Source organism: Miniopterus schreibersii (genome assembly GCF_964146895.1).
Source record: "Miniopterus schreibersii genome assembly, chromosome: 16".
NCBI lineage: Eukaryota > Metazoa > Chordata > Mammalia > Chiroptera > Miniopteridae > Miniopterus > Miniopterus schreibersii.
The window spans coordinates 13,020,297-13,041,560 of NC_138116.1; the positions used below are offsets into that span (position 1 = coordinate 13,020,297).

The 21,264-nt window shown below is 41.9% G+C and overlaps 1 protein-coding gene across 12 annotated transcripts in view; it reads right to left on the reverse strand.

The window, feature by feature from the left end:
• Nucleotides 1-21,264, reverse strand: part of ACACA (acetyl-CoA carboxylase alpha) — a 219,896-nt gene that overhangs the window by 40,089 nt on the left and 158,543 nt on the right. For all 12 annotated transcript variants that reach the window (XM_081161538.1, XM_081161546.1, XM_081161544.1 and 9 more), the window contains 3 exons: nt 19,582-19,702; nt 18,899-19,009; nt 468-611 (listed from right to left, as the gene is read on the reverse strand). In XM_081161538.1, coding sequence (XP_081017664.1) covers nt 468-611; nt 18,899-19,009; nt 19,582-19,702 — 376 coding nt within the window. The remainder of the gene's footprint in view (nt 1-467; nt 612-18,898; nt 19,010-19,581; nt 19,703-21,264) is intronic.

Here is a 21,264-nt window from a genome sequence, read left to right on the forward strand (position 1 = left end):
CAAACGGAGTTACACCCATGAGCCCCAATCATCAGCTAGAAGCATTTCAATTACGTGCCAGACCCTGAGATACATGCACAGGTCTCAAGTCTCATGTAGGAGCCTGGCCCAAAGTGGTGCCTTCTGATTCTTGACTTTAGTGTGCCCAGGCTTTCTGGGAAGCTTCCCAGAGGGAGGGATGGCTATTACAAAGGAGAAGACCCACAATGAGGAGAAAGCTTTAATATGCTGGGATCTGAGCCCAGATAGGCCATGAAAACTCCTGTAGCTAGAAAACATCAGAAAGGGGCCTAACCAATGAAATCTGAAGGCATTTTAAAGGCAGAAAGCAAAAGATGGCTCTAAGAAAAAAAAAATGAACAGCTTTCAGAGGAATATTTCATAAAAGATTCCTGCACTATGAGGCAGCAGCTGCAGTGGAAAGGCCAGGTTCTGCAACTCTGTCAGTGCTGGGTCGCAGGGCTCACCTTAGGCATGTATGACAGCCAGTGCAGGACAGTGAACACCCCCTCAAAGTCATCACAAACGGTGCTGTGGGTCACCCCATTGTTGTGCATGATCTGGATGCCACCGAGCTGGTTATTGGAGGTATATACTTCCCGCCCGAGGACCTAGAGAAACAAAAGGAAAGACATGGGACTTGACATAAATAAAGGCAAAGTCTATCTTTTAATTCCCACTAAAATGGGTTCTTTTCTCCACAGGACAGAGATTCCAGCTTCTGCAACTTGTCTGAAGGGACTGTCTAGACCTCTGTTCTAAAAAGAAAACTTAGAAAACAAAAAAGGCTTTTAAACAATCACATATACTGCTGCAATTTAAAAACTAGCGAGCCTCTCCCTCTCTCTCTCCTGGCTGTCAAAGATATGCACAGCATACTTGGACTCTGAGTAGAAACCATAGCAGTGGGTGAGGCTGGACCCTGAGACAGTGGCTATCCCATCATCTGCAGGCCTGGTAGAGTTACTGTGCATATACACAAAAGAGGTAATGTGCTTGACTTTTGAAAATCTTTAGTCACAAGTCTCAGTTAAAGAAGTGCTGTGAGGTTGGGTTCTTCTTCTTTTTTTTTTAAAGGATTACTTTTCCCCTTGTATTTGATTTTTAAAGCTGGTCCCCACACACAAGTCCTAAGGCTGGCAAAATCCTGAAACATCTCATGATACAGACATAAACCCTCGAGTCTATAGTCCTTTGTGTGCTGGGTGCAGAGCAGTGATTTATACCTAAGCCCGCCTCTCCCCCTCTGTCCTTCCCTCCCAAGGTTTCAGGGAAGTCAGGGCCTCAATCCCCGGGGATCCCTGGAGTTTAATCCTTGTGAAGTGGAAGGGCACCTGCAACTGGAGATCACAAAGTTTTCTTTAAAGAAGGAAAAAGGAAGAAAAAATCTTCTTGAACTTGGAAATTGTAGGGTTTCTTTTTCTCTTGAAGACTGGTTAGTAATTTCTTTCAGGGAGGGAGGTTTTCTGACCCAGCAGATGGAAGCCGGGCAGCCTGATCACTGACGGTCGCAAACTGCTGAGTGTGTAGTAATTGCCAGTCATCTAGGGTAGCCCTGGAGAGCGCTAAACAGTTGCGGAGCGCTTACAGCATTTTACCTTTTCTCTTCCCTCTCCCTTCTCCTTTAGAAAATAACTGCAACACAACATTTCTTCCCCACTAACTTTACTCATTTCCACTCTCTGGGGAGAACCTAATAAATGAGAGACCAGCAAGTTCTACTCATATATTCCCATTGTTCCCCTTCTTGTTAGGAGCTCTGAGAGGTCCCCCTGCATGCTGGGTCAGCCCCTACATGAAGACCCTCCAAAGGCTGAGGAAGTTGGCGACCAAAGTAATCACCCAGTGTGACCTGGCTGGCCTTGGTTCCGTTTAACTTCAGCCAGGAAGGGCAGAAGAGACTCTTCTGAAAAGCATGGGGAAAGGGAAATGGCTCTCCGATTACTGCTCTCCTTGATAAGGAAGTGCCGAGAACAAGCCTTAGCAGGCTGCCCTGAGCTGAGCAACATGCCGGCAGCTCCTCTGAAGGAGCCCCAGGGACCGGGGAGGCAGTATCTGACCACTGGGCTCCCAGCCTCCTTTCGGCCTGTCTCTAATCTCCGCCCGGGCACTGCGGCTCTTTTCTCATTCTCCTGCTGTCTCTTTCCATTTGCCCTCTCTCTGACTGATACACTGATCTCTCGGTCACTCAGCTTTCTGCTCCACTGAGTCCATATTACTAATAACACCTCCGCCACGGCCAGTTTACCTCATGAAGGCAGGAGCACATCATTACAAAATAAACTCATAACTTTGACATTCTAGCAAATACACGCCGTTTGTTATTTTTATGGCTTTAGTCTTTCTAACAGGCAGAGGACATTACATACCTGTTTCATTTATATCTTTAAATGTGTGCACACATGCACACTCGCACATGTATCAGGAAATAAAACAGAAGAAAAAAACCCACCCAAACCAAAACAAATATCCAAAGCAGTGAACTGGTGGGGAACCCTGGTGGAAGCAGAAACCCTGCCACTCAGGGAGGCCAGGCTCTGATCTGGCTCCGGTTTTATGGACGTCATAAACCTGATGGCCCACAACTGGTCCTTCTGGGACAGACTGCCTCTCTGCCAGAAGTCATTCAGTGTGATCAGCAGTATTTTTAATTATTAAAATAAAATTGAAAAGGGGGAAAAGAAATAAAAAGGAGACACTGTGCTGACCCTGAATATCTGATAGTCACAATCTATGTCAGGAGCCAAGAACTTGCTGCCTGAAAGAGAGAGCTGGACCATTTTCTACTGAGAAACACTATTTTCTTTCCTATGAAACGGTCTCTAGTGCTTGGTAATCTCCAGCCACTTAGAATCTCACATCTCCAAAATTAGTAATGGACCGATGAAGAGCCAGCAAAGGGACCAAAGCACACCAAGAGCTGTTTAGCTGATCAAACACACCCTCCTCAGTTGTCCTTGCCCCTCCTTTCAAAGAGGAAGAGAGCATCCAGAACTGGGCTACTACCAGAGGCTCTGCCACGTGCCCACTCCACCCCATATTCTTACAAACTAATGGGAGACAAACTTGGAAGGAGCAAGAATTTAATAACTTTGCATGTCTTCCCTCTACTCAGGTTCTGACACTTTGTTCTGAAAAGGCAGCAGTATTTCTACATTTCTTCTCCCATGGATTCAGAAAAGAAACCTAACCAGGGCTTACCCCAACGAAGAACATTATTTCTGGGCTAAACAAATGTTTGTCATGTGAGGAGATTAATTTAATTTGGGAATTAAAGAGAAAAAGTATAGGATAGACCATCAGAGTATCTAAACGGCTCTCTCTGACCAGCCTTATCTTAGAAGGTCGGGGGTGGGAAGGGAAAGGACACAAAGAAATGAAACCTGCTTCACTAACCACAAACAATCGCTAGCAATCATAGCTACTTAACAGTCGGTGAAGAGAGAGCAGTACCCTCCAGTTCATCTTCAATGACCGTATGTTTGGAGCACACACCAGTAGAAGGAGGGCGCACACAATAGCTCTGGATTTATAGGGGTCGTTGCTGACTCAAGTGGTTTTAATGATTTTAGAATACTTCAGAACAAAAGCTCCAACCGAAGAAGCAGAATCTGGGCTAGGACAAAACTCATTCTGCCTAACTCTGAAATGATCATGCTGAACAGTTACGCAAAACCTGATCAGCATCTAGGGAGACAAAGAAAGGAGCCCACATAGACAGAACCACTGTTTTATTCCTCAATAGGTTGCCCTACCAACCTTCTATAGAAAAACTTGGGGTAAACCACTCTCATCCCCATACTAATTCATGAAAAAGGTGTGCTTCATTCGTCCATGTTTTCAACGTTGACGTACGTATTTCTAGACAACAAGTTGCTTGCCATGTTCCATTCCCCAAATTATTCCTCTCATATTTTTTCTACAACATGATACAAACTTTTAATTTATCTGCCCAACAAGCATCAATAACCATCTAAACACGGGAGCCATTCAAACAGAGGTGTCTCCTGAGGCCCCACCTAGCTGCTCCCCAGGTCTAAGTGGAGAAGCAGTACCATAAAATATTAAAAACAGGCACCATCTGAAGCGTGCCCACACTCGCAGAATTGGATGAGCTGAATATGAGAGGAAAGAGGATCTTCATCTACTCTCAATATAAACTTAAGCCCCATCCAGCACTGCATTCATTGGGGCTGGCAGACCTGAGAATTAAGGGCACTGCATAAAAGCCAGTGATTAGCACAGACACAATTGTTAAAGGCTCCACCAAAGATGCTACATAGCCTTTAGAAATTTTGAGACACATAACGAGTACAAATGAATGCAGTCAGACATACATGCTAAGGCCGGCCTCTGCTGCTCTTGCTGCTTATCTAGAGACACTGCAAACAGCTCAGGTTTACCACAGCTGACAGGCAATGAAAACAGTCTAATATACCGCCTGCTCTCTCCCTTAAATCCCTTTTTGGAGATCGAGATAAACACGTTCTTCCTTTCCCTAGTGCCCCTGACGTTTGACTGAAGTGGCAGAGCATTGTGAAGTTTTGTGCAAATGAAATCACTATGTAATACTGAATGAGTGTAGTATTTACTTGTCAGGATATCTGTCAGCACAGGCACTGAGATTTCCAAGTTTCACAGATGCAACTTAGCTTAATTTTTAAAAAATTACTTTTGTCCTGATATACACATTACGTTGGGGACCCTCAGACTCATACGCAAATATTTGCAATCATGTGCTCAAGAGGTGAAAAATAATGATGCATATCAATGGAATAAAAAATTAAATCTGCCACTGCTTTCCCCCTTTTATCCAATCCTTCCCCCATTAAACAACCCTAGGTGGGTCAGGGCAGTCTTCTATTTAAAGAAGCAGGGAGTGCACAATTCTTCCTGCACCTGAGAACTGAGCTACACAAGCTGGTCCTTACTGCAATTTTCCTTCTCATTAGGATAGTTCCATTCTCAAGAGGATTTGAGGAGGGGTTTTGTAAATTTCCTGAGCAATCGTCATCACTGGACTACATCCACGATTCCTGATATTAAAGTCACTCTGGGATCTGCCAGGTTATTGATAAAGGTTTGGCTAAGGCAGAAAGAGAGACAGCTATGAGGAAGAATATGCTGGAGCAGGGAGAAAGTGGTAAAACAGACAAAAGAAAGGAGGAAGAATGAGTGAGAGGAAAAGGGAGGGGGAGAGACAAGGAGACAGGGAAGAAAAAACTGCAGTAGCTCATCTACTCATGCTGCTAACAACCTCCTCCCTGACCTGAAAGGACTACATTTTTAAAAGCTGACAAGTAATTCAATCCCCAATTAACAATTTTAAGTGGTGCAGCACATATTACTGTGTAAATGTTTCTCCAGGAATATATCCAAGGGTGAATGGAATTAAATCTCTAGGGAGACAGGACCAGGGCCTATGTGACCAAGAATATTTGGGGGGTTCCAAGATACAGTCTCTTAATACAAGGACTCGGGGTTACAACTTCTACTCCTCCCCTTTACTGCCACTATTGTCACTAGCAAACTAGAGTGCTGGTTGGCAGCTGGTAGGGTAGGGTTGGAGGCAGGCAAGGGACACAGTGACATAGTGCTGGCACAGGGTGGGAAGGCCTCTGACTTGAGCCACAGATGGATTCAAGACCATCCACTGCAAGACCAAAAATCTCTCTATAAGGAGCAAAGTTATAAAGTGATCAGGCTGGCTGATGGGTAAATTATAGTAAAGGGACTGTGCTACCTGTGGTAGGAAAAGATATTTAGCCAAAAAGAGACAGATACAGGCCCAAAACAACACTGGAAGACCTGCTAACTGAGGTACAGGGAGAACAGACGGGTGAGTCAGATGGCAGAAGGGTGATGCGGATTTGAAGGTAGGCTGGGTGAGGAACAGAAACTCATTCTGAATGTAATGGTGGTAGAAAAGAGCCATGTGATAGTCTGTCAAATATATGAGAAAAGGCATAGGCTTCCAGAGCAAATGCTGACTGCCCAAAGAAATAATTCATCTCAGGGATCCATCAACTGACCTTTTCGGTACACACTAGAGCATACTGATAATAAGTTACTTCCAAATATGGAAAACTTTAAAAGTCTGGTTTATTAAGGTACAATTTACATACAGGAAAATCATCCTTTTTTAGATGTACAATTCTGACTTTTGACAAACACATATAATCATATAGCCACCACCACAGCACATCAAAAGTTTTCATTCCCAAAAGTGCCCTCATCATCTTTGCACTGAATTCCCTTCTCACACATAACCACAAATCTGCTGTCTTAACAGTTTTGCCTTTTCTAGAATGTTATATAAAATGGAGTCATACAGTATGTAGTCCTCTGAATGTAGCTTCTTTCAGTTAGCGCAATGCATCGGAGATTCATTTGATGCTGATGTAGGCATCAGTAGTTCCTTTTTACTACAGAGTAATATTCCATTTTATGGAAATACCAGAACTTGTTCATTTGTTTGCCTGTTGGTGGACCTTTGGGTGGTTTCAGTTTTTAGCAATTATGAACAAAGCTGCTACAGATACTCATGTACAGGTTTTTGTTTCATTTCTCTTGGGCAAACACCTAGGAGTAGGACTGCTAGGTTGAATGTTAAGTGTATAACTGTGTTTTTTTTAAAAAAGCCAAACTTTTTCAAAGTGGTTGTACCATTCTGCATTCCCACCAATATGTATGAGAGTTCCAGCTGTTCTGCATCCTCATTGATACTTAGTATTGTCAATTAAAAAATTTTAATGTAGTGGTATCTAATTGTGATTTAAATTTGCATTTTCCTAATGACTAATGATAAGCATGTTCTCATGTACATTTTTAATTTTTTTAAATTTATCTTTATTGTTGACAGTATTACAGATGTCCCTTTTGCCCCCTGACTTACTCCCTCCCCCCAACCCTAGGCCTTCATCCCATTATTGTCTGTGTCCATGGGTTATGCATATAAATTCTTTGGTTAATCTCTTCCTGCCCCCACCATGAGATTCCATCCCACCCTCCCCTCTCCAATCTGGCAACCAACAAAAAGTTCTCTATCTACGAGTATGCTTCTATTCTGCTTGTTCATTTTTTTGTAGATTCAATTGTTGATAGATATGTATTTATTGCCATTTTATTCATATTTTGGATCTTCTTTAAGAAGACCCTTCAACATTTCATATAATACTGGTTTGGTGGTGATGAACTCCTTTAGCTTTTTGTCTGGGGAGCTCTCTATATGTCCACTGATTCTAAATGATAGCTTTGCAGGACAGAGATTAATCTTGGTTGTAGGTCCTTGCTTTTCATCACTTTGAATATTTCTTGCCACTCCCTCCTGGCCTACAAAGTTTCTTTTGTGATATCAGCTAACAGTCTTCTGGCAGTTCCCTTGTAGGTAACTAACTGCCTTTCTCTTGTTGCTTTTAAGATTCTGTCTTGAACCTTTGGCATTTTAATTATAATGTGTCTTAGTGTGGGCCTCTTTGGGTTCATCTTGTTTAGAACTCTCTGTACTTGCTCTCTCTCTCTTCTCCTTCTGGTATCCCTATGAGTACTGTTACATCTCCTAATGTTGGCAAGGTGACCATAGGTAGTAAGTGTCCTGTGGAGCCCAGTGGTGCAGTCTCCCTGGTCACCTGAGTTGGGTGCTCCATGGGTGTCACTTATGTGGGTTGTGTGTGCTCTCTTGTTGTAGGTGAGCCTTGATTTCTGTTGGAACGTCAGTGGGTGGGACTGATACTCCGACTGATTGGCTGTGAGGACTGGCCATGACTACAGTGAACAAGATGTTGTGCTGGGGCTCACCCCACGGAGTAAGTTTGGTTTTAGTGGGGCTCTGGTGCCTGCTGAGTCCACCCTTTGGGTGTGTAATTTGTGGCACCAATTGGGTGGTGCTCTGGTGTGGTCAAAAGCCAGCCATGAGGTGTGTAGGTTCCTGGGCTTCTTGGGAGGGGCTGTGGTACAGGCCAAGGTCAGCTGCTGCCTGTGTCCAGCCCAGAGCCACCTGGTAGGAACTACAAAGTGATCTGCGTTTGGTAGCTGCCTGTTACGAGCTTGGATGTACCTGGGAGTGGTTATGCTGTGAACTGAGGCTGGCTGACACTAGTGCCAAGTTTGCGGCTGCTTAGCAAGAGGTGCAGGGTGCACTGAGGCCAACCACTGCTTATTTGGGGCTTGTGGACCTTCCTTTTTTTCTCTCTCTCCTGACTGTGGGTCCCTGTGCCAGGGGTGAGGTTTCTGGCAAGACCATGTCTCTGCCTCTCCTACTCATCTCACACTGGCCCTTTTAACCTTTGTTATGAAGCAGATATTTAGCTCATACTCAGGTTCTTCTCAGAGGGAATTGCTCCACATGGAGCTGTACATTTTTTTGTGTCTGTGGGAGGAGATGAGTTTGGGACCTTCCTATGCCACCATCTTCAACTGTATCTTGATACTAGGTTTTTCTTTCAACATCCTTATTTAGGCTAGAATTAATCTAGTACTCTATATAATATAAAGTCATATTATACCACTGACCCTTGAACAACACAGGTTTGAACTGCATGAATCAACTTATATAGACTTAAAAAAAAAAAATGTACAACTGTCCCCCCCCATCCCCTGGTTTCACATCTGCAGATTCGACCAACTGTGGAATGAACACAGCATTTTCAATCTGTGGTTGAGAATCTATGGATATGTAGGGCTGACAGTAGGCATTATGCTACCCATTTTATATAAAGGACTTGAGTGCCTACAGATTTTGGTATGCATGGGGGGTCCTGGAACCAATGCCCCATGGATACTGAGGGACTACTGAAGTTTTAGGGAGGTCAAAAGTTATAAGCAGATTGTCAACTGTGTGAGAGGTTGAAACCCCTTAACCCCCATGTTGTTCAAAAGTCAACTGTATCAGGGGGTTGTTCTACTGAGCTGTACAAATCTGACTTATCTATTGAGAAAAGCCATATTTTATCAATGGGTCATACATAAAACAAAGATACTCAAAACTTGATTATATATATGTTCCAATGCTTTTCACTTCTCATATTTGCATCTTATGCTATTGGTTAAAAATGAGTGGGTTCTTTTCCTTAATAAAACCGATTCTTCAATTTCTCTTATGTGCATAGTATTTTATTTTATTTATTTATTTTTTTAAATATATCTTTATTGATTTCAGAGAGAGGAAGGGAAAGGGAGAGAGATACTTGAAACGTCAATGATGAGAGTCATGGATCGGCTACGAGGCCACAACCGGGGCATGTGCCCTGACTGGGAATCGAACCGCGATCTCCTGGATCCTAGGCCCATGCTCAACCGCTGAGCCACGTCCAGCCAGGCTGCATACTATTTTAAAGAGCTTAAATTCTAGACACTGAGGCACTATTAAAATTAGGAACCAGTCAAGAATCAACCAGAAAAACGTGAAGCCTGGGCATAGTAATCTGAAACCTTCTCCTTTACAATTCAACACTCCTAACTGTGTACATTAGACTGGGTGAAGATGGCCACTCAGAATGAAAGGGAACATAGCTAGATTTGGATCCATGCACAGGGGACATTCCCTAGAATGATGAACAGCCAGAAGGCAGGTTTCTAAACAGACTCATTTCCAGAGTCTTTATCATATTCACACAGCAGTCTGTGCACAGCCAGGGCCCAGGTCTGTCTTCCTCCTAGAAAAGACTGGAGTCCTTGCATTTCTAATCTACCAATGTGTGCAGTTCTTGCACTTTTAATTTATGAGTGTTTAGGGGGGACCTCTCTGACTTGGGAACATATTGGCTCGGTCTAATGCTTGGAGATTATTAAACTTGGAGCTATGCTCCACTATCAAGTCTACAGATCTTTTATTTAGAAGATATGGTGCTCTAAATGCACAAAGAGCTCCCTGTCACCTTCACATTAAAGCCCCTAGTGCCTGGTAAATGGAATTATATAGCTGTCATCTCCTTTCCCCAAAGTTTTAAGAGTACAATGGGCTCATTTTTTCACACTCCATCCCAGCTTCAGAACTAAGAGACCTACTTTGTATTGATTTAAGGTCTCAGAAATAAATAAACCTGCTTCACTGCTGTGATTCACAACAAATTCATGATACACTATTGCATGATATATTTCAAGCTCTGGCTCTGGCTCTCTTTTTCCTCTGGTGAGTGATGGGGGAGGTGGGAGGTAGTGGGGAACTGCAAAGCTGACAGCCTGATGGTTATTGGAGATGGCTGCTGACTGCAAATCCAAGAACAGACACTGTTGGAAGAATATGGGATTTTTTTTTAACTGGGGAGCAGGGGTGAGAAGCTAATTTACTTGGGTTTCAGGCTGGGGTTGGAGGAAAAGAAAGGTTAAGGGGGAAAGGGTGAGGTAGATGGAATAGCAAAGCTTCAGGTGAACACTAATTTGCAAAGACAGAGGTATGAACATTTGTAGAAAGAGAGAAAGGTGAAGAAAACCCAGCATAAGGAGGTGTAACATATGACTGACTGCAAAATGAAGAAGATGAACCATTCTGCCTAAGGGACCATATTCACAGTCCTAAAGGACACTTAGCTTGAGTTCAGAGATAATGCTTTTTTAGGAGCAGAAAGTGCAGAGGCCCTACATGCCGCAGACCTGTGAAGCAGAGGCATTTCTTTATTCCCATACTCAGGAAGCAACACAATCCTGGAGGTTGAAACGGACACTGGAGGTAGGGCGGAGATATTATGGAGGTCCACATGTACAAAGTGAGCCAGAGACCACTCATTGAGGGGAGAGGGAATAAATCCTAGTATTTCAGATTGTGTGTACCCCTAGAGCTTTATAGAGTACCTCAGTCTACATCATCTTACTGGTTCCTGAAAGAAGTACCACCAAACTTTGGACTAATGAGTTTTGGTGGTTTTCTTTTTGGTTGTTTGTTTTTTAATCCTCACCGAGGATATTTTTTCCCATTGCTTTTCAGAAAGTGGAAGGGACAGAGAGAGAGAGAGAGAGAAATACCAACGTGAGAGAGACACATCCATTGGCTGTCTCTTACACTTGCCCCGACTGGAGCCAAGGACGGAGCTTGCAACTGAGGTATGTGCCTTTGGCCGGAATTGAACCCGGACCCTTCAGTCCCTGGGGTGACGCTCTAACCACTAAGCAAAACTTGACAGGGCGGACCAATGAGTTTTAACTAGCACCTAAATATACAGCATCCAAAAAAAGCTATCCTCCAATTGTGTATCACAGCAACTTTCAACCATGTTCTGCAAGAATTTTTAAAACATGCAATATCTGACTATTTAGTCGGGCCTTTTTTCCCTTAGATTGTCAAATAAAAAAAATGACAACAGCTGACACAACAATAGCTGTGCAGTGTCAATAATCAAAATTATACCTATTATTTCTGTCAAATCAGCAAAAAATATATTTTTGGTGTGCCACAGAATTTTAGTAATTAGTTTATGTGTGCCTTGAGATGGAAAAGGTTGAAAATCACTGGTATATCAGGATCCTGACTTTCAACTGGGCAGGTAATGGGAAAGTAGGACATAACCAGGCTCTAAAAGACTGATCATGACACTGTGCATCAGGCCCCTAAGGTTCCACAGAGTACTTTAAAGTAGTGTTAAGTTTTAGCCATTTCTCTTGTAATTACTACTTATTTCATTTTTTTTAAGCTCAGACTCTGAAAGCATAAGTACATGAAAAAGATTTTGGTTCCACTCAGTTCTACATAGGTTAGACCATAACACTGGGAGTTTTGTTAATTTTGAACACTACTTTTTAAGAGGAATTAGTCTACCTGTATAGAGAAACAGACTTTAGCTAAACATAGGGAAGAATGTTTAGCTAAAAAGTACTGAGCTTCCCTTCAGTTGAGTTTTTCAAAAATAATTAAGTGAATATTTGGCAATGGTGTCACAGAGGAAATTCAAATGATGGTTTGGGGGCTGGAGTGTTAGAGGACCCTCCACTCCCAACAATTATAATTTTATGGCCATTTGTTGTCATCATGGACACCACCACCAACCACATGGCATTTATTTTTCTGTAATATAAATAAAAAACAAGATAAAAAATAGTTAATCATTACACTTTACAACTCCTATTTCTAATCTCACTAGTATATAATAATTTTACATATCACTAATATGAAATCTCACTTACATGTAATACCCGAATATGCAGTAAATTTTTTAGACCCCTTCCTCCAATCTATCCTCTCCCTGCCCCAGCCTAACACGGTTCCCTGGCTACAAATCAATATCCATCTTCACAGCATAACAGAATACTAGAAATTAAAGAGAATTTAAGATTAATAGGAAATTGAGACTCAAACAGATTAAAGCCCAAAGTTGCTTTTCCTATGGAGGGGGTAATGTAAAGGTTATTGTTTGCTATTTTTAATCTAAAGGTTTTGTAATTTCAAAAAGTTTGAGCACATTTATAATAGCTTGTCAAACATGATAATTACTGAGTCTATATTCAATGCACCAGGCAGGGAGTCAGAGCTTTCACTTCATCTAGAAGTTCTGGACTGATAGTTACTGTAGGTTCTCCCAAGTCGCTAGTCTCTAAGCCACCAAACCTATGCGGGGTTGTCTTAGAGAGGGAAAAGTGATTTCTGCAATGGAGTGCTGAATGGCGAATCCATCCTGCAATTTCTCCAAACTGCACAGCTCGGGATCAGGCCGCTGGCAGATTAGAGTCACTAGCTGAATCACACAAACCTGGTACAGTTTTCTACCAAACTTGAGGAATATCAAATGAAAAACAAACAAAACCCCAACAACAAGCCAGGTTTGCTCATATTTTGTGTGGGTGGGTGGGGGATGGGGGTGGGAGAAGGGCTTGAAAACTAAGGAGATGTTACCATTGCAGTCCTTTCTGAGAACTCATTCATAATGCTACAGTGGGGTTTACTAAGAAAGGAAGCACAAATGCCCTCTTTAGAAAGGAGAGCGATCCCATCTGGAGCTTCAGGAGTACAGGGACTGTCCATCGTGAAAATAGGTAGTTAGGGACTTTTAAAAATGCAAATTGCTACACTGATCCTTAGAGTGATTATGGGCTATTGTACCAACAAGTCCTTGGGGACTCTTGTAGACAGATGACTGACACATATACTACCCTATCAGGACTGAACACGGTGCCTCTCACGTTAATGGCTTTCCAAAGTGCAGTGATTTTCTTTAGATAACATCTACTGGGAAAGTCAATACGTGCATGTACTGGTACAGTGAGGACTGACATCTAACATTCTCTTAAAGGAATTTTTGCCTTCAAAAGATAAGAAAGTATAGAGAATGTTATGTTTGTATTTCTTTTCCAGGGTCTGGATAATGACTTGCAATGAGAAAGGATCCTAAATGCATCTCAGGGAAGACTGCAATGCTAGTGATTTACCTACATTAACTCATTTAATCCTCACAAGAAGCTGGTAAATGGCTATTATTATTATCCCCATTTTACAGTTAATACAACTGTGACCCGAAAAGGCTAAGCAGATTGTCCGAGGTCACACAACTAGTAGGTGGTGGAGCCAGGAATTAAACCTGGTGGTTTGGCTCTAGAGTCCATGTTCTTAACTATTCCACCTTGTTAAGATATATGAAAGGTACACTGCTGCCTCAGAGAAAAGGCTAAATCTCCCCTTCCCTTCATGAGCCTCCATGACTCTTATGTTGTATGTCACAGTCATGGTGAATATGCAGAATGTACAGTGCAGGCCCCTGGTACTACAAGCTCATGGGAGGATCTCTGATACTGTACCCAACAGTCAGCAACTTCACATTTCATATTGCACAGATACACTAAAATATGTATTTGGAAACTGAGATCAAGAGAGGGTCTCAGACCAAGTCTTTTTTTTTTCTTTTCTTTTTTTAAAATTTTTTTATTTTTTAAATATATCTTTATTGATTTCAGAGAGAGGAAATGAGAGGGAGAGAGAGAGACTGAAACATCAATGATGAGAGAGTCATTGATTGGGTGCCTCCTGCACGCCTCCGACTGGGGATCGAGCCTGCAACCTGGGCATGTGCCCTGACCGGGAATCGAACCCTGATTGCCTGGATCCTAGGTCAATGCTCAACCACTGAGCCACGCCTGGCCGGGCTTAGACCGAGTCTTAAAAGCAAGTTTGGCAGAATTAGTCCCCTACCAGCCTAACGTACAGTCCTAGCCATACCGATCATATAATTTCTTTTTCCTTGGCATATGCAGAGGAAATAGGGGCTTGACCTTGCTAATGGGATGAGATTATGGGATGTTTTCCCCCTTAAAGCAGAAGCTTTAAAATGCTTATTACAGGAAGTCACAAATCCCACCTCCTGAATGAATCTATAACCCACCTATCACAGCCACTGGCACATGCCTTCCATAGACAGTGACTGTCCAGAGGACAAGTCATAAACTGCAAATTCTGATTTCTCTGTCTACAGAGGGAGCTCTCACCAAGTCTGGGGCAATGGACTAAGAACTAGAAGCTCTAGCCTACATCAGTGTACCCTTACAATACTGTCCTTCCAGCCTATCTAGCACCTGAAATTATGTTAAACATATTAAACAGAAAAGGAGACGAGGAGTTGTGGGGGAGGGGAAATCAGAAAGTTACTGCAAATGTCCAGTGACACCTTGACTTTGGAGTTTATGACTCTACAAATTGTCTCAGCCCCTTAAGGGTCTACCTTACCAGTTCCCCAAGCACACAGGTCACTGCCAGGCCAGCAGGACTCCCTTCAAGCAGGGTAGTTTGTCACATCCATCAATCTGTCCTTACCATTCCATGAGTCATTTTGAGGAGTCTGCCACAAATAGTCTACAGTGTGTAGAGCTAGCAACCTATGATCTACTACTTTGAGTGACATGGAATAGCAGGCCGTAGAAGCTTCTCTTATTTATGTCATCACTCTCATGACATTTGGACAAAAAAGGAAAATGACCAGACTACCTTCTCCTTTCAGGCCTTATAGACATTGAGCACAAGGGACTCAGCCCATCTGAAATGAAACTTAGGGATGTGGAAATTCATGTTCTGACGCTGATCTAGTTTCTGTCAATGGAACCAAGTCACTTTACCTCTTACTGTTTTAGCCTTCACCTGTAAAATGGCCCTGACACCACTAGCCCACCCAAGGAGCCAGATAGATGTTCTTGATTTTAAGTTCCCAATAGTCACCCAGACTGCCTTTAGTGCAAATGTCAAATCTGCTTCTGCAACACTCAAGAAAACCCAGATACTGTCTCTCTCCTCAACTTGGTAATATTTTACCAATAACTGCAGGCAACAAAAAGCACAAGACAGACAAAAAAAAGAGAATACACATATACTGAGATCACAGGGGGAAAGGCATAAAAATACAAATGTGGGAAGCACTTTCTGGTTTTAGAACAAAAGACATGGTGGCCAAGGACAGTGTCCATGAATAAAACATTTAAGTGTAAGTAAAACCACTGAAAGTAAAAAACAAGAAACCGTGAGAATATCCATACTTTGTATGCAGGTTACTACTATTGGCTACAAAAATGAAACCCTTTAAAAAGGAAGAGTCTTTGGAAGCAAAAGGTAGTAAGGTCCAAACTAATTAAAAATAGGTTGGCTAACGGCGGGGTGCAAACATGTGCGCACTGAGATGAAGTGTAGCCATAAAAGCTGGACGCATACATGCAATGTATTAAGTTGGAAATGCGTGTGTCTCCAGCTTCATATCTATTAAAGGAATAAAGAATTTACATGTTGCTGCATTATGGGAATATGCTATGTAGAGTGTCAACCCTTTCTGCTGAAATTGAACCATGTTAAGTTAAATCAGAGATGGGGTTTGAGGGGATGGGGATGGGCGGAGAAAAGCAGGGAAAAGAAAGTTTTAAAAAAATCTCTGCCTCAGCAAAAGTTTTCATTAAAATTTTAGACAAATGATCCCTGTGCCCTTCTCCCTTGCTGCCTGGGGCTCCGTGCTATTTCTATGCAAATAACAACCTCGTGGTTTATATCTTATTATTTCCACTGGAGCTGCAGCGACATGACCTGAGACGTGTAAGGGGTGGGGGTGGGAGGTGGAGATGGTGGGGGGGAGAGAGAAAGAGAGAGGGGAAAAGGGGGAGAGAGAGAGATGGAGTGGGTGTTCACTCAAGTGTGAAAAAATATTGTCAGGAGTAAGCGTCAAGAACAAAAAAAAAATTGCAGGGATAACGTGTTTATTTCAGCCCCCCCACTCCCAATCCTACACCCCCTCCCAATTGCAAACCGGCACCTTTTAAAATTCATTGGGCATCAGGCGATCATGCACAATCCATCTGCTTTCACTTTATCATTTGCATTTCATGCCTCCTGGCTTTTGATGTGCTGATACTTTGATGCAGTCAGGAGACGCGCATTATCATTATTTCAATTTTCAAAGGGGTCAACGGGATCGGCACTTGCACACACAGATTTTTTTCCCTACAACCTCTGCACCCCCCCCCTCCCTTCTTATTCTTCACCCCAATGTTTAACATAAAGGATGAAGACTCAAAAAGGTGGGGGTCAAATGTTTTCGGTCTTAAAGCTTACATATACATATAAAGTGGTACATTTCCACTTTACACAGTTACACACATACTATGAGCAAAATAGTCAAGGCTTAAGGAAGCTGGCTCTACAGACAGTGTTTCAGACACAAAGACATTCTCACACATGGATACTCAGGGAGGCACGCAGACAGAGGAAGAGAGGGATCTAGAAGCAAGATACAAACACAAAGAGACAGAGAGACTGGCACTCACATGGGAAGAGAGATGCACTTAAGTGACCTGCACACATCCAGAGTATGAGACAGATTCTTACAGAAAGAAAGGCAAACAGAGATGTAGAAAGTCACCAGCGCACACAAAGGCAGAACCTGCACAATAAGTCAGAGGAAGCAATTTGAGTATGTAGAGCCCGTACAGCCTCCTTTCTCATACCTGATAGGCAAAGGGGCAAACAGGACATTTTTAATGAATTTGCATGAAATCGGGTGTCTTCCAGAAACACGACTCTGTACTTAAGAGGCACTGACATGAAAATAGTGAAGCTGGAGGAGTAGGATTAGGTAACCTCTGTAACTGATCATTCCCTTCAGCTCCAAATGATCATGTCCTCCTGGAAATGAGCACTGTTGGTGAGTTACAGCTGCAGCTTCACTTGTCTTTTCTCTTGCAACTAGACTTCTCTTTAATAAGCAGCCCTGTAGGCTAGGAAGATGGTAAATGTAATGAATTTGATCAGAGCAATTTAACTAGATTTTAAAGAAGAAGAAAAAAATCCCTAAAGCTTTCTGAATGGCACAAAAGAAATTCAACTACCAAGTTTTTGGGCAAAACACACAAAAAAGCAACAACACCCCAACAACAAAACCTTTGCTTTTTGTAATACTGTTTGTATATAATATAGTATCAGGGAGAAAATAAGAAACTCACTGCAACAATGTTCATCAATATCTTATCCTAAGAAGGTATCCCAAAGAGCAACTTAAAAAAGTTTAGGACACTTAGCAGTTTCTCCCACTGTAATAATCTCCTTTACTAGTGGCGGTTCACAGTATTTACTTCTAGGTTACTCTCAAAAAAGGGAGCAGGACATCCAAGTTCACCATTGTCAGCGCAGTCTGCCTTTCCTTGCAGAGAAAGCCAAGCCAAGAGAAGGACACATGGATGCAGGAACAAGCTGATCACATCAAACCATTCTCCTCGTTTCTGACATCCCCAAAAGCTAACTGGGCCAGTGGAAATATCAACATGTTGTAAATGGGAGTGATAGGACAGGACACTTAATTCCTATCCTTCCACCTGAAGGTCAAGGCTTGATAAAAAGTTTATGCGTGTCTAGTAAACACAATATCCAATATAATTTAGCATGTGTGTAACTTCACAAGCTCAATCACCAAGCCATGGAAGAGAGAGGAAAAGGGAACTGAAATTGTAATGAGGGCCAGCATTTTGTGCCAAGTACTAGGTACTTTTACTTATGTTTTCTTGTTTGATCTCCACAATATCATTTAAGGGCATAAATTACCCCCCTTTGACAGATAAAGAAAGCTAAGAAGCTGAGAGATTCTGAGTCGTACAAGGTCATCCAGTCGGCCCCAGGCTATTACAAATATTCTTGGGCTCTGGTGAGAAAATAATTTTCCTATGCCTGCAAAGAAGTCAGAACTACACTGTCCTTTGTATATTCAGGTATTCTTTGGTAGTTTTCACTCTTACAAGAAGTGACCTCACCATACCTTTTTTATCCCCCTTTAGAAAAGCCCCAATGAGCTAGGACTGAAAAGACACAAGTATTTCTTTCTAAGGAAAGATAAACCTCTATGTCATACTCTTTCCCAGCACTTCATCCATCCATCCATCCATCCATCCATCCATCCATCCATCCATCCATCCATCTTTTCATTCAATATTTACCAAGAACTTCCTCTACATACAAGGGGCCACCTTACATATGTGCCCCTTTTTAGAGGTGCACTCACAAATTTCTCAAAAAATTAAAACTTGATATCCTCAGCACATTCAGAAGATGTTTCAGAGATGGCTCTATGTCTGGAAATAGATTTCACATCCCTTACTCATAGATGAGATAAAGGGAGGGAGGGCAGAACAGAAGCATTCAATTAATTCTCTTTCTAAAGACACTAGAATGTAAACTCTCTGGAGCAGGAGTTTTATGTGTTTTATGTTAGTTTCATTAACATATCCATAGGGCTTGAAACAGTGCCCAACACATAGTAGATACTCAAAATACTTGTTGAATGAATGAATGAACAGGCAAGCAAGGCAATGGGTACAGAAGAAAGAAGGTTCATGAAGATGGAAGGATGACGGTGAGGAAGGCATGGATTGAACGGCTTCCTCCCAATCAGGATCCTGAATCAAGAATTCACAATAACCTCCAAACAGCTTCACATACTTCTCCCAAACCCTAGAAACTTACTTTGTTGAGGGCCCCAGTTCCTGTCAGAATTAAGTGAGAATTTTCAACCTGGATGGTTCTCTGTCCCAGCCGGACAAGGTAAGCCCCAATTCCAATGGCCCGGCATGTAACCTTAAAAAAAAAAAAAATTCTACATGTCACATATTTATGCCCCCTCCCAAGCTGTAAAAACTAGGGCACAGATATCTAAAACCCACATTAACAGAAAAAAATACTGCTTTTATGAAATCTGATTAATAACAATACAAAAAATAGTAATTTTCTGGTCAAAGAAAAGAAGATACAGAACTCATTCGATGATTCATGTATTAGACACTTAAGGTCCAGAACTCCTTTACTTCTCTTACACTTTTGCCCATTTCACAGATGTTTGGCATCTATATTAGAAGTATAAACAAAGAAACTAGTAAGAGGAGAAGAAATTCAAGCTGTTAAAATTCTGGTAGAATATTTAGAGAAATAAATTAAACTAAAAGCTAAAAGGAAGTTCTAGGTTTACCTGGGAAATTCAATTATTTACACTATCCTATCTTCCCACTATCATGCACAGTTAACATCAAATTGCAGATGTACAATTTTTAAGAAATGCTCTCATTTTGGACTGAATAGCAGGCACGGGGCAAAAAAAAAAAATCCCAGCTACAGTCAGCTCTTTAAAAATTTCATATCCAGGCAAGATTTACCAGGCTAATGGTGATGATCTCATCATAGGCCAATGAAGTTTCTCCAGCAATCATTCCAGAACCTCGAAGGTTCTCTGCTCCAAGTCCCTCTTCCTTCCCAATAATATCAGTTATCTTGTACCTATTAGATATAGCCATTCCAAATTATAAAGGTTAAACACGGTAAGAACAATCTCTTAAAAGAATAATCACCATTAAAAGGCTACTAAAAGCATACAGAAAGCATACTGGAAGCTTATACATAACACCAGGGATCTATAACCTTTATTCATATACCTTCCCTTCTTAGCTTGGTGCCTATTTTGTCTAGAGGCAACATGGTATAAAAGAAAGAGCAACATATGGAATTAAGGAGATAGGCTTAAATCCTTGCTCTGACACATACAGTGTGATCTGAGGATAATGGTAACTTCCGTAAAATGGGGTAACAGTATCCCTCTCAGGGTTGACATGAGAGTTAAATTAAAGCACAAGGAGAGGGCTTGACACATAGATGACACTCAGATTTTAGATGTCCTCTCTTACTTTCTAGAGCAAGTTTCTTAAAGGTAGGGTCAATGTGTATCATTCTATAATAAGCAATAGCCATTAAGTCATCAATTTTAGACATGTTACCTAGGAATAAAAAATCCAGAGCTGCAGTGAGAATGGTAAGTCCAATTTCTAAAGTCAAAATTCCTTTCTCTAAGGCAGGGATGAAGGGGAAGGTAGAAACAGTGCACTCCCATCCCCACTCCTCTGTAAATATCAAGTGTATGCACGAGAGTTCCTGGCTATAGGCCTCTGGAGGGGCAGGTGGGGTGTGTGTAGAAGTGAAATGCTGGCCAGGTTGTCCAGAAAGCATCCTGTGGATCCAGTGGGAGCCACTCATCTGTCTTCTTGGCAGGGGATTAGGAGTGATAGCTGATAATGGGAAATGGGAGATGGGGAATGCAACTAATAAAAGAAAGGAAAAATACAAAGTTGGAAGTAGAGATGGGCATATATTATTTATTGTTCCATGTGTACCCAGAAGGCTTGGCACTGGGCATAGTTTCATAAATTGAAATAATAAATAAGTATCCCATAGTGGCTCTTAAACTACATTTTTTTGCCCCCATATTTCTCTGCTCCCTTCTTGACTTCAAGCGCTCCATCAATTCCTTTTCCTTGCCCTTGCTGTTTGTCTGTGGCTTTGCATCTCTGCTTCCCAGTTTCCCTTGCCTTTCTATTTTTAGCCTCTCCCAAAAATTCTCCAATTCTTCCTATGGTTTTGTATCTAGACTCTAGTTTATAGAGTTATGTTACAGGTAAAACTTCTCTCCCTTAAGGAGTTAATGAGACACATTAATTTGATAGGGGGAGGGAGGAGATTAATGTGTTCTTTTTATAAGGCCCACATGCCACACAGTCACAAACATTCATGGGCCCAGTCAGCCTGCCCTGCAAAGCAGATCTTTTCCCTCCTAAGGACTGCATATTACTTCAAAGGTGTTTGTGATCTGTTGAGTGCCATCTTCTTCCATTGTATTATGTGAAAAAGAGAGAAAATTTCCCACATTCTGCTCTATGGTCTGAGTTTTCTATCAGGAGGGTACCATTCTTTAAAGTGGTACCAAATTTTATGTTGTTTATTATAAAAACCTTTGTATAGTGTAATACAATGAACAAAACACATTCATATATATCATTTCTGGTCCTCAC